This window comes from Gouania willdenowi, chromosome 5, assembly GCF_900634775.1.
Source record: "Gouania willdenowi chromosome 5, fGouWil2.1, whole genome shotgun sequence".
Taxonomy (NCBI): Eukaryota; Metazoa; Chordata; class Actinopteri; order Blenniiformes; family Gobiesocidae; genus Gouania; species Gouania willdenowi.
The window spans coordinates 35480020-35498485 of NC_041048.1; the positions used below are offsets into that span (position 1 = coordinate 35480020).

At 39.9% G+C, this 18466-nt stretch overlaps 1 protein-coding gene and 1 pseudogene across 1 annotated transcript; both read left to right on the forward strand.

The window, feature by feature from the left end:
• The first annotated feature begins 5673 nt into the window (after positions 1-5673).
• Positions 5674-18466, forward strand: part of LOC114463826 (bromodomain-containing protein 2-like) — a 40398-nt pseudogene continuing 27605 nt past the window's right edge.
• LOC114463827 (zinc finger BED domain-containing protein 4) lies at positions 13068-16747 on the forward strand. Its single transcript, XM_028447643.1, has 2 exons — positions 13068-15763; positions 15968-16747. The coding sequence occupies exons 1-2, from the start codon at positions 14520-14522 to the stop codon at positions 16644-16646; spliced, it is 1923 nt and encodes a 640-aa protein (XP_028303444.1). The 5' UTR covers positions 13068-14519; the 3' UTR covers positions 16647-16747.

Sequence of the window (18466 nt, forward strand, 5' to 3'; positions counted from 1 at the left end):
TCTCTATAGCCCTCTGACATCACAGTGCACACACTGAGTCACACCAAAATACATCCGGCCGGAAACACAGCCTTCTCAACACAATGTTCCCACCACTTCACAGTCACAGGGTGAATTATGAACGTAACTGATCGCCACAATATCATCCATTGTATGAATTCCATCGGCAACAGAGAAGCCCCTCCCCTAAACTCGCCTCCTTCTTAACTTGTTTGGACACGCGTCACAAGCTTCTTCGATGCTGGTCACAAGCGTCTGATTTAATGAGCACAAGCGTCCAACTATGGGCGTGAGGCACGATTGCGTTTGGTGTGAACGCAGCATTAGACCTGCATTACTTTTGTTCATTACAGATTAATTAGAATAACTTCATTACATACAAACCAAAACATTTTAAAATACTCACTTTTCCTGATGGAACGTGGTCTATAAACTTTAGACCATGTTCAAAGCTTTTGGGTGTTCTGAAATGTTGCCTTAGGTGAACCAAGAAATGGCATTACAATTTATTTTGAACCATTTCAATACACTTTTGCAGCATTTTTTTTTTTTTTTACTTACATTTTATTCATTTTGTTGTGTATATTTATATCAGTGCGTATTCTCTGCTGAAGAATTCAATATAATGAACCAAAAGAGTCTGTTTAACCTGAGCTGCTGTTCAAATGCGTCCCTTTTACTGGAAGTTCTCTGTAAAAGCTTCAGCACTGGAGGTGAATGACATCGGAGTGTTGGAGGATGACTTCAAAGCACCAGCAGCACTCTCTAAATCTGGCTCATCAGAGAGAAAGTATTGATTGGGCCACCAAAGACCTCGTTTGTCTCCTGTTGACTGGAGTCTCAGATGACAAAGCGTGTGCATTTTCACCCTGTGCGAGTGGCAGCCAGCCTCAGAAAGAGAGACAGAGAATTAATCAGCAGCCCCTCCATCTCGCTCCCACCCTCACCTCTGCGGATGCTCCCACAAAAAAGGGGCATCTGTGGCCAACACTGGAAATGAGCCTTGAAAGTGTAATTAATGAGTGCGACGGAGAGATAATTACACAGAACACAATTATCGATCAGGTCAGGGAAAAGTCTGAAGTCTCAAAAGTGCCCACTCTAAAAAAGTCTTACCTCATGCTAGTGTCAGGAATTACAGCTCATGAGGTCATGCATGCAGCACAGAGCGGTGTATTGTGTATGTCTCTGTGTTCAGTGCAGATGATTGGGCCTTGATGTGTGACCTGCTCTTATTCTGGAGGGACGGATACAAAAGCTGTCTCAGAGTGAATGATGTGAGAGCTTAGAGAGGTCAGCGTTTATAGAAGCATGATTTGTCATCCTCAACCATAACAGTCAGCAGTGATCATATCTGCCAATAAAACATAAAGATAAACCCATAAAGAAGTATTTGTCCAATGTAGCTGTGAAGGGCGTTAAGCATGCAATACAGGCATACGTGGAGTTTACGGGGCAAGGGGAGCATTACCCCCCTTAGTGGTCAAAAGTTTTTATTACAGTTTTCCCAAATTCATTTGAAAAAAATAGTTTTCTGCTGCTTTGATTCTAATGTATAACTGTTAGTTTCATGTCTCAGATGTTAGTTCTATCAGGTGTGTAGTTTAAGATTTCAGTGAAATGGTCCCAAACCTTTGAGACTTTAGGTTGGTTCTTCTTCTGTTGCGCAATTCTTCTTCTTCACAATGTAAATGGTGAAGCGACACTGCGCACAGCAGTTCATGTATGGTACTGCAGCAAAAATGAAGCAGAAAGCGTTTGCTGGCTTGATTTTTATCATGAATTTACAACATTAAACAACGCGCACATTTTTGTCGTCAACATTATCAAATATTTTACTCATAATTTTTTCATTATTGCATATGTTACAAACATTGTGGTTTGCTCAAATTTCGAGACGGTCTATATATATGTAATTAGAATTTTTTCTTTTACCCCCCCTGGCAAGAATCTCAGGGACCAAATACGGACTAGTTTGATCTCAAGTGGGCTGCAGATTATCGGCAGGAAAACGAGCAATTTTATCATTCTTGTGCCCTAGTTTGCACTTCCAAGTGTATTAGTATTTAAAGGTCCTATATTATGCTATTTTTCACCTATCTCCATTTGTTCTAAGAACCCCAATAACAGTATTTAAGGTTTATTTTCTCAAACTTGCCTGTTTTCAGGAGTTTGAGCCCTCTGGAAAGTGACTTTCTGAGCAGTTCTAAAAACTGTTTTGGAACCCGCTTATGCATATTCATGAGTAGGCATGTCTGTAGACGCTGACTTCCTACCTCGTTCTTGCAATTTTCTTTTTGCTATTCATACACTGTTGTTATTGTTTTCAACCAAAAAACTGCACATTACAGTAAAACTCATGGCTATTTAAGTGCCTATTGTGATTGTGAGTCCATCTTAGAGCTTCAGACTGTGTGTTTATCACAGCAGCAGGAGCAGCAGCAGCAGCAGCGGAGTAATTCAGCTGCTTCAAACATTCACCGGAGTGTTCATTCACCGTCAAGTCAAAGGCAATACGAGGCAATATAACAGATACTAAAAATGGAACTGTTCCCTTGGTTCTACTCCGTTTCTTCCCACTGCTCCTCAGGGAGAGGTAAATGCAGAGAACACATTTGTGTATGTAGCTCTCTCGCCTTTAGCTCGGAGAGCGTGGGCGTGTATGTTCACTGTGTCACGGCCAATGGCAGGCGCTTCCTGGAGCGGGTGGTTCAGACTTCGCTCGTTTTTCAGAACAGGGCAGAGCAGCAACTCAGAGAGCAGGATTAGTGAGGATTTCTCAGAGATGTAGGAAGGAAGCCCAAAAATACTTTGGGGGGGGTTGATGAGGAATTAACATTGTAACAAGGTTAAAAGCTCAAAAAAGTTGATTTAGCATTATATAGGCCCTTTAAACTATGTAAGGCACTCACAATATCTAATATCTTAAATTTCCTCAATTTTCATCAATTTTTATTCAATTTAGGGACAGTTTGGGGAGTAATTTCAAGAAAATTGTAGGATTTTGGAAAATTTTACAGTACTTACAACAATTTGAGAATAAAATGACTGCCATCATGTGATATAAGTGTGGGAAAACTGTGAGAAAGAAATTGCAGTTTCAGTGAATTTGTGTACTTGGAAGTACTGAGATATCTACAGCTGAATCAGTTGGTGATTTACACAGTGAATCATGATTTCTCAGTCATCTTTACTTGCTCCCAAGGGCTGAAATGGGTGCTATAAACGGCTCGATTTGGCCTCCGGGCCTTGAGTTTGACACTTGGGATGTAATTAATTCACAATACGCAATGCAGATATTTAGGGTCTAAACTGTCTTCTATTGAAGTTTAACCAAATACCCCAACACACCTTCAGAGATATAGAGTCTATATTTTGATTTGTCTGTGCGACTGTGTCCATATAAGGACGACTTCTATATCTATCAATGCACCTGTTGTCGTTTTATGTGGGAAATCTTTGTAAATCACCTGCAACAGCACATGCAATATTTTTGCGTGCGCACCTAAGATAGCACTTTTTTTTTGGGGGGATTATAAAAAAATCTAGTCATGAAACAAAACAATTGTACTATAGTCTCCAGTTTTTTTTAGGCTACCTTGTCTTGCTTAATGTTTTGTTTTCATTCACTGTTATGAAGCTGTTCCAGGGTTGTAAAACTGCTCAATTTAACAAATCATGATACATTTTTGGAGTTATTTTAACAAACAAGAACAATTCTGGAAACATGCAAACAAATGCAAAAAAAAAAAGTAATAATCAAGCAATATTTTTAATACAGTATTTTAACTGTAGTAACTTCTTATTACATCCCAGGTTTTATCATTTATGTATGTATGCCTCCTTATTCACCTCACGCTCTCTCTAACTTACTTATTGGGAATAAAGAAATTGGTGAGCTAACCTCAGTTCCAGATCTTTGTTGATTTCTTCCACAATCATCTACATTTATTTACCCTTAGCTTCACATATGAACAAACGTGTCCACAAACACAAACACTGTTCCTACTATTGGATCCTTTTCAAAAATTACTCTTTAATATCTCCTGATGATGCCTATATCCTAGGTTCCCAAAGTGTGGTACGGGTACCACCAGAGGTACGTAAATTGTCAATGGCGGTATATGAATGAAAATGAAAACAAGGTGACAACATTGGAAACTAGAATACAAATAGAGCAGCAGTCAGGAGCCGCCATGCATTGTAGTGGGGAGAGAGAAACAATCTTATCAAAAACGTGCAAATCTGACGAGAGCTACATTGCTTTGCATTTGCCAAATGTGCTTGATGCCATCTGTGAATCGATGTCTTGTTTTTGTCAAAAATGTTCTTTTAATGCTGGTATTTTACATCATTGTATATCTGGGTTTTATGTTTTATTGTGTAGCATTTTGGTCAAACCTGTTTTTTTTTTGTTAAATGTGATAAATAAATTGGAATGGATTGGGTCTGCCACCACTTACTCTTGTAAAAGTGGATTTTCAACTTTGACAAACATTATAACAAAATATAGAACGTGGATAACGATTTAAAGCCTCAGCCAAACATTGCAGAGTTCTGTTCATCCTCTCAACCTCAGCCTTCTCATTAAAGTTGTAGCGAGTTGGATTTCAGGATGATGAATACGTTGTATTACTGGTATATGTTCAATCATCAAATGTTTGATAGATTTATTTAAAAAGAAAAAGATAGATTGTAGATTGTTTCTCACTGAAAATGTCAGTAGGCTGGTTTATTAAATACATCTAATAAAACAAGATGTTTTATTGGTGTGCTTGCAGATTATTATTATTTTTATTATTATTAGAGACAAATTTTATTGTGGGACTTCATTGTATATGACATTACATTATTAATTTTTCTTTTTTTAAATTTGCTGGAGGTGGGACTGTGAAACATTTGGGAACCACTGATCTACATCATTATGGTGAGAGACAACACATGTAATGGTGTTTGTAATTGAAAAAAAAAAAAAATCCAAAACATTTACTAATATACAGTTCCTCACTCTCTTAAAAAAGTTTCAATCAAAGCAAATCTTTATTGGATTTTCTCTTTCCTTTCCTCCCTTGTCTTCTCTCATCCTCTCCTCCTTGTGCCTAACCTGTGCCATGCAGCTAATGAGGCTGCGAACCGATAGTCCAGATGAAAGATGGTCAGTGAGAGTGACAGGTTTATTTTCGGTTTCCTGAAACTGCAGCGAGCATGAAAAATGATGTGCCAGTTTGAATAATTAAAAGACTTCAGAGCTCCACTGATCCACCTATCCAAGGATCAATGGACAACACTCAGATGGAGCGTACCATATGTTCTAAAACAGCCCACACAGCCATGATATACACTAAGAGAGGAGGCCTTACTTTGGTTCTGCTGAGAAGTTGGAAAATAGTGGTTTTTAAATGAGAATATGACATTTCTAAATCCAAATTCAAAAGCATTTCTTCAAAAAGAGCCTCCTGTTCTTGCTGTGTTAAAAGCTTGGTTTCTTCTAGATGTCTGCAGTGGTGTCGGTCCCGTGGCCCTTGTGTGGTATTACACACCATGTTCCTCTCTCATAGGCCCTTGACCTTCCCGTTTAACACAGAGTGATGTGGCATCATCCACATGATTTTGAAGCGATGTCCGCCACCAGATGATGCAAATTTCACGTCACGACATCAAAGGCTGCAGTGATCAAAGGTCATTCCTCCTTTGTGTAGGTGTTTGATATAAAAATTTCTATTTCATCTTCAGCCGTCAAGAGCTGTTAGTGATGATGTGCATCAGGAGTGATGGCGTGTGGGTGGGAGGGAGAGGATTGAGCAGGGGATAGAATCAGAACCCAGCTCAAATAATTAAACGTGGTTAAACACAAAAACCAGCAATGGGCAATCTGTTTGAGCATAAATTTAATATCAGTGGTATCAAGCATTTTGAAGCTCTAGTGCTTACATTTTGATAACGTGTACTCAATGTTAGTTTATTAGTGCATGAGTTCAGTCCAGTGACGTGCAGTCAGGGTATGCAAGGTAGGCAGTGCCTACCCAAGGGGGAATTGATATTTTGATAATTTGTTTTAATTATAATATAATTATAAGTTATTTATTTTTCAATTTCCGATAGCCTACAGTACCTATAAACATCTCTATTTCCTGGTACGGCAGAGACGCTGCGCAGTCTCACTCCGCTGTAAGGCAGGAGGAGGCCACACCCCCTCCCAAAAGCACATTGCTGCTCTGCCTCTGTTCCCATAGCGTGTTTTTATGTGTTTGTACATGTGCAGTCAGTTCCCCAAGATGAAAACCATTTATTAAAAAGGCAGCTCTTTACACTGCCTTTGGATGTAACCATGCTATGCTAAATGCTATACGTAAGTTCACAGTGCATTAGTGAATTGATAGCACGTGGTCGCTGCTGCTACGTTCTCTAGCTAAGAAGCGGGATATCGCTACAGGCAGGATGACAGCGCTAGAGACTATAAAGAAACTTTCTTCTGAGAAAAAACAACAGCTTTTAAAAGATGGGAGACCAACACCTGAGCTACCAGACCTTCAGCAAATGTAAGATCAGAAAATTATTTGTATTTTCTACAGTGAATGGTAGGATTGGGTTTGTGGATGCTCCTCACTGAGGCTGTTCTGAGTTGTTGTTGTTGTCATTTTCTCTGTTTCCAACACAAACAACGGATGTGCTGTTGTGTCATGAGATATATCTTGTTGGGAGAGTATGGAGGCTATATTAAATAATTGTTTATGTTTCTTTTATGGTGTTTTACAATGTTGATTTTGTTAGATGGCTAAATACATGTTAATGTGGATCTTTTTGGGTTTTTTCTTTCTTATTATGAATTTTATAATTTGATGAGCGCTTTGAGATGACTTTGTTGTAAAATGCGTTATACAAATAAAGTTGAATTGATTTGAATTGAATTAACACTTGCCAGCAGAAACGTATGAAATTGTCATGGTGTTGACATTGGTGGTCTTGATTTGCAACGCCCTGCCTACCCAACCCTAGTGCCCATGGCACGTCACTGGTTCAGTCTACTATTGATATCCTCACATGACTGGAAGGAGTGAAGATGTTGTTTCAGCTAATATTTTACTGAGACACTACCCAACAGGCGTTTGGAAAGTGTTGCTTTGTGTTTTTTAGGACTACCATCTGCCAACTATCATCATGTCGTCTCAAGAAGTATTCCAGAATTTCTGCAAAGCTGCCCTTGAAAACTCAGAATGTGAAAAGATGATGAAGAAGAAAAAATTAGAAGAAAAAAGGAAAAGGGAGAGGGCGCACATGAATACCAGGTAATTAAACACACACACATAGCAGGGGTTCTCAACCTTGAGGTCGCAGGACAGTGGGAGGGGGTTGCCAGATGCCTTCAAGAAATAATTTGAGCCCATTTTTGCTTATTTTTACCCTTTTTTCTGCAACTACACCAAACCTGCTATATTTCAACCTATTTTTTATCACTTGTTCTTGCCATATTTTTGCTCCTTTTAATGCATTTTTCCTACATTACTCCCATTTCTGACACTTTTCCCTCAAATCTCAATGCCTTTTCTGCACATTTTTTACACTTTCGAAACATTTTCAGTGGAGGTGTCCCAATCAAATATTGATATTGGATATTGGCCCGATATCAGCCAGAAAACGAATATCAGATTTTATCCATCTAAAATCACCGATATAAGCTCTCCGATAAAATATTTCTGCTCCAGCACTTCTATCCATAGGTGACTGTGGTTCACACTCCAACAAAGTAACCTACTGTTGCTGACTATTGTTCTTTGTTTTAGTAACATCACTTGGTCAAGCCTTTTCTAACATTCCACGGTACAAAATAAGTACGAGAAGTATGTATGATCTGTACTGATATTGTATCAGATCAATACCGGTATCATATCGAAAGTGAAAAAGTTGTATCAGGACATCCCTAATTCTCAGCACTTATAAACCCTATTAACCAGTTTCTGTGGTTTTTAAAATCCAATTTCACCATTTTTGGTCACTTTTAACCCATTTTTATTTCTGTTTAAAAAAGGATTTATATCTTTAAGGTGACTTCATAATAGGATAATAAACAACTTCCTGGGTAACAGTAACTATATTTAGATGAATAAATAAATGTGGTTATCACAGATTCATAGAACAATGGACTATCATTTTGCTGACTTTATGGATGGGCCACAAAAACGTCTCCCCTTTATTCCCCCTTATAGATGGTCCTGTCTCCACATGACTGTTCTTCAATGTTCATACCTGTGTTCAACCACCTTCGGGTACAGAGGAGGTCCCTTTTCTCTGGAACCTTTATTTTGGGGGTCGTGGGCTGAAAAGGTTGAGAACCACTGACATAGATGAAAATATAACATCCATCACAAGTGTTTGACCTCCATTCTTAATTACACTTTGAATGATAATTAATTGAAAACATATTTCTGCTGTTTATTCAGTTAATAGAAATCAACACATGGTAGAACATAGTGGAAGTACATAAATAAGTCTTTATTGTAAAATTATTTTGTCACATTTTTGTATGTTTCATTGCAACTTTACATAAAAAAATATTTTTTTCATAAAGATGACTTGCTTTCTCATAATTATGAATTTACCAACTAATAATTATGACTTTCCATTGTGATTTTTTTTTTTTTTTTTAGTGGCCAAACCCAAAAATATTAGCAGAGTTACGTCAGTTTAATTAACGTCTTCCCCGAGATGCGTCCAAGGCCGGTTAGAAACCTGGGCATTCTACCGCATTCCGGTTATAAGGAAATTAAAATCCTCAAAAGGTGCATTTCCCAGTTCTTCTAGATATTTTGTTTTACTGACTTAAAACCAAAACAGAAATACAGAAAAAAAAGACAAGCAGCTTTTTTGTGTTTACAGATTGTAAATACTGCTCTTTTTCTAATGTGAATTTATTTACATATACAGTAATATTCCTGCCTGAATGAACTGATATTATAAAGAGCTTTGGAACTACTTTGTCATAGAGGCTCAATTTCAGTCTAGTCCATTTTAACATTTACCATTTTGTCAAAATTGCCTAATTTTGCTAAAATTTTGGGTGCATGGTGGTATTGTGGTTATAATAATAATAATAATAATAATAATAATAATAATAATAATAATAATAATAATAATAATAATAATAATAATAATAATAATAATGAATCACTGTGTTATTCTTGAGCATGTGTGTTTAGATTAGTATTGCATGGATCATAAAATTGGTGAAATCTGAAATAAGCTTAGGTTTGATTAAAGGTTTATTAGCTTTGCTTCTGTGGTGGACTTTATAATTTACTTTACTTTTGATTGATGCTCTCAGGAAAATTGTCTCATCACAGCTGATCACAGGTCTAATTAAAAGCAGAAATACAGATATGGTGAAATTAAGTCATACAATGTGGCCTTTCATTCTTTTTTCTGGTTAATGAATCAGACTTCATCACCATGTCAGATGTGAAAGTCGGTCCATCCGTGCCATCCAGCGCACCTCCGCCTGAGGCCAACAATGGTCATGTGACCATTCAGCTTCAGTATCTGGAGAATGTGGTGATGGAAGCGTTATGGCAGCACCAGTTTTCGTGGCCTTTTTACAAGCCAGTCGATGCAGAGGCTCTGTGTATCCCAGTAAGTAGTGAAATGTTCACCACAAACAAAACATGATGATGTCATGAGTTGGGATCGTCAGGACATTTTCTTGTTTATTGTTTTTTTCAGGATTATTACACAATCATCAAAAGTCCAATGGATCTGGGCACCATAAGGAAGCGTCTGCAGAACGGATACTACTGCACAGCACAGGACTGCATAAAGGACTTTGACACAATGTTGAACAACTGCTACGTCTACAACCAGGTATGAGGTTACGTTAGGCCTTACAATGGTGGAAACTGAGGCCCTGTTTACACCACAACATTTTGCTCTTGTTTTTGTTTCCAAAAGTTACACATTCACACAGCAACGTTTTCAAAACATGAGACCACTGGAAACATCAATAACTATGTAGTATACATGCCAGGCCAATAGATGGAGGTGTGGTTTTACAATGAACTAAAATAAGTTCATGCACAGAGACCTCCCAGTTTTTGCTACTTTTTTTTATCTCTGTCTGCACAAGCTGTCAAAGGTCAACACTGCAAGAAGTGCAATCTTTTTAAGACAGCAATGTATGTTTTGTTATTGCAATTAAATAAATGCATTTATTCTATTGCATAATTGTGACAATCATCAGCCCTCCCTAAGGAAGGATAAGAAACACTTTATCATAGGAGGATATAAAAAGAGAGGGCAGAGTTAGACCGAGGTGAGGAGTAAGAGAACAGGGAGGAGAGACTCAAATTAGAAAAGGAAAGGGTGGAAAAAAGTGATTATTTTAAAGTGAGAGTGAGATGTGATGTTGTAGTATTTGGTGTTTGGGATCAACGTGTCCAAGATTAAGCCCAGTAGGAATTTTATCCCACAACCCAAGGCATGCCAGTGCATCCAAGACCAATGTTTGTGCATGAACAGCTACTGCAAACCCAAGCACTGCCCCGTGGCCGAAGATGCAGCCAGCAGAAAGAGCAGGGGCCAAGGAGCTCCAGGCCACCCCCCCAAGACCGAGCAGCCCCCCAGATTCCCCCAAGATCCCAAGCCGAGAGGCAGCCACCGCCCCCCACATACACACCGGAGAAAGCTTCAAGCAGCCAAGGACTCAGCGCACCCCGCCATCGACCCCAACCCCAAGGCCCCCTGCCCACATCCACCCTCCCACACCCCCTGAGGGGAAGGCCCAAAGAGCCCCCCGCCCGAGACCCCAGCAGACGCCGGCCGGCCACCCCACAAGGCCCCCGCCAGGACCGTCACAGCACATGCATTTGCGCACCCTTGCGCTAGCCGCCCCGGAAGATCCCCGCAAGGACTGGCCAAGCCCACCGGACACTTGTTAATCCATTTCACCAGTTTTCCCACCTGTTGTCGCATGTTGACACATTGTTACTTTTTGCCTCTTTTCACTGTATTTCATGTTTATTTTTGCCTTTTTAACCACATTTACGATTTGTCATGCCAATTATTTACTTTTTAAATTACATTTACTCAAAGGAGTGTGTGCTTTTCATTCTACGCCTCTTTCATGGTGCATTTTTTCTTTTCTCATTTTTTCCACAGCCTGGAGACGATATTGTTGTGATGGCACAGACTCTGCAGAAGGTCTTTTTGCAGAAATTGTCCCAAATGCCGAAGGAAGATGTGGACACAGAACTGGCAGAAGGGGAACCAGTGAGGAAGAAGAAAAAGACACATTCAAGTAATTTAAGAAAAACTTCTTTACAGTTTAAAATGACCAATATAAATTGCAAGCTTTTATTGAATGTTGAAGGATTCCCACCCAAAATGACTTCTTTTCTCATGGTTTGTGTGTCTTCAACAGTCCGTGGTTACTCACTAACTTCAGCTATTGTGACAAGTTAAAAATGATTAAATATAGAAAATGGTCAAATATTGGAATTATTATTCAAATGACTTTAAAAGTATTTTATATATCAGAATCAGAATCAGAATTCCTTTATTAATCCCAGGGGAAAATTGCTTTTGGTACAGCCACAGAAAAAAAATCACAAATAAAAGACTAAAAGAAAGAATAAATGTTAAATAAGTGTATGATTAAGTAAAAGTAAAATACTGTTAAAAATAAGGATCAGATACACACACATTACAGTAGTAGAAAAAATTTTACTACTACTACTACGTCTACTACTACTACTACTAATAATAATAATAATAATAAAAATAGTTATAATACAAATTATATACAAAGATGATACATATATTTACAAAAATATTACACATTTACAAATATGATTTAGATATTTACAACAATCAAGCTGTGAGGTTACAGTGATGAATTATACAGTTTGATTGCCACAGGCAGGAATGATTTCCTGTGGCGTTCTGTGGAGCACCGTGGTTGGATCAGCCTGGTGCTGAAGGTGCTTCTGTGACTGACCAGCACATCATGGAGTGGGTGGGATTCATTGACCAAGATGGCATTCACCTTGGACAGGGTCCTCCTCTCTGTCACCACTGTCAGAGAGTCCAGTTTAATCCCCCACAACGTCACTGGTCATGCAGATGAGTCTGTTGGCATCTGCGACCCTCAGTCTGCTCCCCCAGTAAACAACAGCATAGAGGATCACACTCGCCACCACAGACTTGTAAAACATCCTCAGCATTTTTCTGCAAATGTTGAAGGACCTCAGCCGTCTCAGAAAACAGAGGCAGCTTTGGCCCTTCCTGTAGAAGGAGTCAGTGTTCCTCCCCCAGTCCAGTTTAGTGTCAATCACTACTCCCAGGTATTTGTACTCCTCCACAATGTCCAACGTTACACCATCAGAGCGTGTCAGCGCACTGTTTAAGGGAGAGTAAAGGTCCCTTAGGAGAGCTCTTTTCTGCTTCATTGTCTATTAACAAACCACAGAGTTGGAACTGTCGCCCCATACAGTCACAGATTATTTAGGGGTCAAAACTGGTTTTATGCTCTTTCTGTAAACATAAGATTATTACCCTGACATCTTTAATTTTCCTGATTTTTAGTGCTACCAAAGGCAGCACAAGTTGTTTTTTTGATTGATAAAGCTGCTTAATGATCTAAAAAGTTACAAAAAGATCTAAAAAGCTGATAAAAAGTCATAAAAGTTGCTAAATGATCAAAAGAGCAGGCTGAATTCTTAACCCCAATAGAAAACAATGGGATGTTTACAGGCAGTGGGGCCGTGTGACTACATCAGTCAAGTGATTTCAGGATTGAGGAACACAGGCTCTAAAACTGTAAAGTACTCCCATTTTTAAAAGTTAATGGAATTATACGGTGCATTGGAGGATCCCTTTAAGAACCATTCTTGTAAATGTACCATCACACTTTGAACTTTGAACTAATCTGTACATTTTTTGCATCTATGTGAATGGATTCCAAATGCTCCTTGGACCTCTCTAACTGTATTATTAAAGAACTGCACTGTGCACTGATAGTCTGTTAATGTTCTCTGTTGCAGGTTCTTCTCAGAAATCTCAGGTGTCAGAGTAGTGTTGTATCGTTCGTGAACGATTCGTTCAAAATGAACTAATCTTTTATATGACTCGGGAGTAACGAGTCTTCTCAGGGAGCGATTCGTTCATTTTCATGCAGTACCTTCTCTCGCCACATGGCAGCAGCTGCATGAGCTCAGTCAGCAGCAGACAGGAAACAGAAATGATTCGTTCACCACTCACTCAGCTGGATCCATTCTCAGGTCCCAGTTCTTTAGTCACGTGACAGACAGGCTGTCTGTGAGCAGCAAGCACTGCAGTTCGTTCGGTTCGTTCACGATTCGTTCATACGGATCATGACGGATTGCTCTTTCGTTCATTCGTCACGTGACAGCTGTGGCTCAGACAGCTACGGGGCTGGGGGGCTGTTGACTGAGAGCTGAACAAGGAAATGATTGATGTCTGATATCTACAGTTTATTTGTCATGTGACACCCGATATAGATTATTTATTCACGAAATCATAATTATAGTGGTCTTCAGTCCTTGTTGTGTTATTGTATAGCCTATATAATGAATGTGTTTGTAAATAAATACTTTCGAAAATTATATCAACGTGTTAACTTTGTGTTATTTGCCACACAATAGTAAAATACCACAATACGTTATTCATTCATGAAATCATAACTAATCAGCGGTCTCCGGTTCTTTTAACCTTTTTTATTTGAATAATATAATTTTAATTACGTTAAACATCTAGGCTGCACTTAATAGCTCCGGTTACCCACTCTGCTTTTGCTCATGTTCAAAACTTTCTGCACACGTCTGTGTTCTGTGACATGTCCGGAGAAAAAGTCACAATTTCATGAGATTTTTTTATTTTTTATATAAGTCTACCTGCGCTATATTAATCTGTGTATTGCTCTGCTCGTCTGCTGCTGCAGTATCGCTGTCAGTCTGATAGCCTACATAACGGGTTTGCATCGGATGAGAAAAGGAGGTGGAAACGCACCACAAATTCTCACTAAATGTTAACTTTAGAGCCTCTGATCAGCAGCTCACATAGCCCAAATTTGCATACTGGTTTAAGAGCACTTGAGAGCATAATTAGTCGTACACACTTTCACACAGCGCAACAGGGGGTTCACTCGGTTATAGTCACGGCACATGCCGGTGTCGCATCCACTCCCACTGTGCGAAACTAATTCACGTCACAAGTTGGCGTAATTATTTATACATTTTTCTACTACCTGAGCTAAATGGGGTTTGGCATGAAATTGTGTGCAAAGTGGCAATTGTTTGACTCTAATGATATAGCTTTTTTCACCTCGTCACATTTTAATGTCGCACAGAGTGAACTACTAGGAGTGACGTGATTCTGGGCCACAAATTGAGCGCTACTGTCATTCAAGGCTCCATGATGGGCAGTTACCCATCCCCCCACCCATCACCTACATTTACATTAAGTGCCAGGTAAAATCAGAACACAAACAACAGGGGTCTGAGCAGGTCAGAAAAATGAGTGGAAGGAAAAGGAGTGACATTTGGAACCATTTCAGTGAGGTTTCAGCCACTAAATCCAAATGCAATATTTGCAAAAGGATTTTATCAACCCAAGGAGGAAGCACTTCAAATTTGAGAAGACACCTTAAAACGGCACATCCAACTGTGCAGTTAGCACAAGTGAGGGGGGAGAGTGACGATGGAGCCACTGCAGCAGCTGCAAATATCTCCACCAGTAGCACTTTATCTGGACCTCAAATCACTGCTGCTGCAACACTGGCTACAGCTTCTGCAATATCCAGTACACCAGCAGCACCCACCACCACCACCCAAACAGCAGTTAGACCACGGAGGCCACAACAAACACATATGGGCACTTACATTACAAGGCCAATGGATCCACTCAGGCAGAGCAAACTGGATGAAGCACTGGTTAAAATGATAGCTTCTGACTATCAACCATTCTCCATCGTTGAGGACAAAGGCTTCAAAGAATTCACAAAGACCCTGGACCCTTCATACACTCTGCCAAGCAGGAAAACACTTTCTCAAACTCTACTGCCAAAGATGTATGGAAAGATAAGAGCTGAGTTGTTGGAGAAAATCAAGAATGCTCCTGCTGTATGCCTCACAACTGACTGCTGGACATCTGTAACAACCACAAGCTACATGTCTGTGACCTGCCACTATGTACAGGATTTTGCAATGACATCCCATCTCCTGGACTGTTTTGTCTTGACAGACAGACACACTTCTGCTCACCTGGCAAGTGAGTTGAAGAGAGTTGCAGATGAATGGGGTGTCAGTGACAAAGTTGTAGCTTGTGTCACAGACAATGCCAGCAACATTGTGGCAGCCCTGAGAGACCACCTGCACTGGGACCACATACCATGCTTTGCTCATGTTTTAAATCTTGTTGTGAGAGCTGCACTTAGAGAGGTTCAGGGTACAGTTCATAAAATAAAAGCTGTGGTGGAATACTTCCACAGAAGCACAGTTGCTTCAGACAAGCTGAAGGCCACACAGCAACAGATGGGCCAGGAGCAGCTGCGCTTGAAGCAGGATGTGGTTACAAGGTGGAATTCCACATTTTATATGGTGAAAAGGTTCATTGATGTCAAGGATCCAGTCATCTCCACCCTGGCACTTATCAATGCACCCCTATCCACACTGTCCACAGAGGAATGGGAAATTGCTCAGGAAACAGCGGACATCCTCAAACCTTTTGAGGAGGTCACCGTTGAAGTGAGCGCTGAGAGGTATGTAGTTAAAGTAATTCATTTATATTAAACTAACTCACTTTTAATAAGCACAAACTTCATATTTAAAAATATATATATAGTTAGTGATGGATTTTAACTGTATCCTTACTGTTAACAAAGACACATGACATTGATCTGTGATAGTACACTGTTATAACTGCTTTTGAGAACAAAATATGAATAATTGAACTCTGTCTGTAGGTTTGTGACTGCCTCCAAAGTGATTCTGATGGCAAGAGGTCTTCAGAGGATTGTTGCTCGCCATCAAAGAAGCCCGTCAGTCCATGAACCTATTAAAAAACTGGTGGACAGCCTGATGTCTGAAATGCAGAAGAGGTTCAGCAAGGTGGAGCACATTGAGAAGCTTGCTGATGCAACTTGTTTGGACCCAAGGTTCAAAAAGCAAGCTTTTGTTAACAGCAAGGCTGCAGAGGACACTGTGAAGAGAATCACAGCTGCTGCAGCACACAACCACCCCAGTCACAGTGAGGAGGAGGAGTCTCAAAATCCCTCTGTGGCTGCCAGCACAGGGGCCATGTTTTGGGAAGACTTCGATGAGAGGGTTGCAAGCACCAGGGCTTCCACTTCCTCAGATTCTGCCACATCGAGCACCTCAACTGCTGCCATGATGGAGATGCGGGCCTACTTGGCAGAGCCACTCCTATCCCGCTCATCAGATCCTCTGGCATGGTGGAGGATGTGCTCGCCCGTATTCAAAACTCTGTGTGAGGTGATGAAAACTAGACTGTGCATTGTGGCCACATCTGTGCCCTCTGAGAGAGTTTTCTCAAAGACTGGGCAGATAATCACAGACAGACGGAACAGGCTCAGCCCCTCCAAGGTCCGCCAGCTTGTGTTTCTAAATGCCAACTTGCCTTAAAGCTGGCCTTTAATATACATGTGTCACTTTTAATTGTGCAATATTGTTGGTTTGGTTTGGTTTGGTTTTTATTTAATTTTATTCTTATTTAACTTTTTCTATTTAACTTTATGTCTCTTACTCTTAGATGTGTATGTTGTGTATATAATACACATGTGTCACTTTTAATTGTGCAATATTGTTGGTTTGGTTTTTATTTAATTTTATTCTTTAACTTTTTCTATTTAACTTTATTTTTGTCTCTTAGATGTGTGTAGTGTTGTGTATATAATGTAAAGTGTGTTTTATATATAAGTCTCTTTAAAAATAAATATTTTCGAAAATTATATCAGCATATTTATTGTGTTATACTCTGCCACAAAATAATCAAACATAACAATGATAACAACAAACACAATAAAAATAACAATAATAGTAATAATAATAATGTCACTTTTTGGACACAATAAATGCACCATGTAAACATAGGCAACTCATCAACTATTATTTTTTGTTTTAATTGTATCATTAATTGTCAAAATTAGTTTTACATTCGCTGTCCTCTCCCCAGCTGTCATGTGATCGACTGCTCAGCCGAAAGGGTCTCTGTCTGCTCAGGCTGTGGAGCAGAGCAGTACTTGTTCTCGTTCATCCAACTCGTTCATTTGTCACGAGTCTGACTCGCGGGCTGACCGGGTCTTTCTCGTTCATCGTTCACAGCTCAGTACTTCGTTCTCGTTCGTCCAACTGGTTCCTTTGTCACATGACTCGCGGGCTGACCGGGTCTTTCTCGTTCATCGTTCATCGGTTCACAGCTCTGGCTCAGGCTGAGCTCTGCGCCAGCAGCATTACTTCTCTCTGATTGGTCTGTTTTCACTCACGTGACAGTTACCCAGACTGCCGTGCTGTTAAACAATGATAACAGAGAGGATACAGGACACAAGTTACATTATTGTGGTGTGTGTTAGCTTTCCTGGGTTTTCAAATGGCTTGAATAGCTTATGGCATTTTGTGTGTTATACTTTGTCACCTGAAGCAAACCATCTTGTCTACAGTATTTATAGTTGGAGAAAACACGTCGGCGGTATGAGTTCTGCATTGTGCAGGCTTCAGCGCCATCTGCTGTACAAATGAACGAAATGATTCGTTCGGGACTCGTTCAATTTAATGTTCGAGAGTTAAAGAATCGAATCAGAGGAAAGAACCGGTTTTCCCATCACTATGTCAGAGGTGGTTGTTAAGCAGAGAGTGACGGCCATTCCTCCTGATATTCCTCAGTTTCAAGCACCTATTTGGTCTATCATACAAACTGATGCACCAGAGAGCAGTTTAAAAGTAGGAAATCTGCTGTTAAAATGTCAGATTCTAGTGCTCCTCTATATAGTACTGATATATACAATATGTCATTCTCACTTTACAGATGAGATTGAAAAGGAAGCATGACGACTCAGAAAGTGGAAGACCTATGAAACGGCCAAAAAAAAGACCTGCCCTTCACTGAGACCAAACGAACCAGAGCACTAGATCCTCTCAGGTGCTGCCAGAAACATCCTGAAGGAGCTGCTCTCCATGAAGCACAGTGAATACGCCTGGCCCTTCTACGAGCCAGTCGACACACTAGCTCTGGGTTTGCATGATTATCACAACATCATCAAAGAGCCCATGGACCTCGGCACCATCAAGGTTAGGCCACTCCCCACAGACACACTGATGCATGTCGAGCTGCACGTTTGCTAGGGCTGTACATTGCCATGAATCTGATGATACGATTCATGGTTTGAATGTCGGGATACAATATATCCTGATACTAAACAATACGATATACATCCATTATCATCATT

What these genes read in the sequence shown, in the direction of transcription:
- LOC114463827 (XM_028447643.1), top strand. Translation starts at nt 14,520, where the DNA reads ATGAGTGGAAGGAAAAGGAGTGACATTTGGAACCATTTCAGTGAGGTT. An exon ending in GTTGAAGTGAGCGCTGAGAG is followed by an intron (nt 15,764 to 15,967) that starts GTATGTAGTTAA and finishes CTCTGTCTGTAG; the next exon opens with GTTTGTGACTGCCTCCAAAG.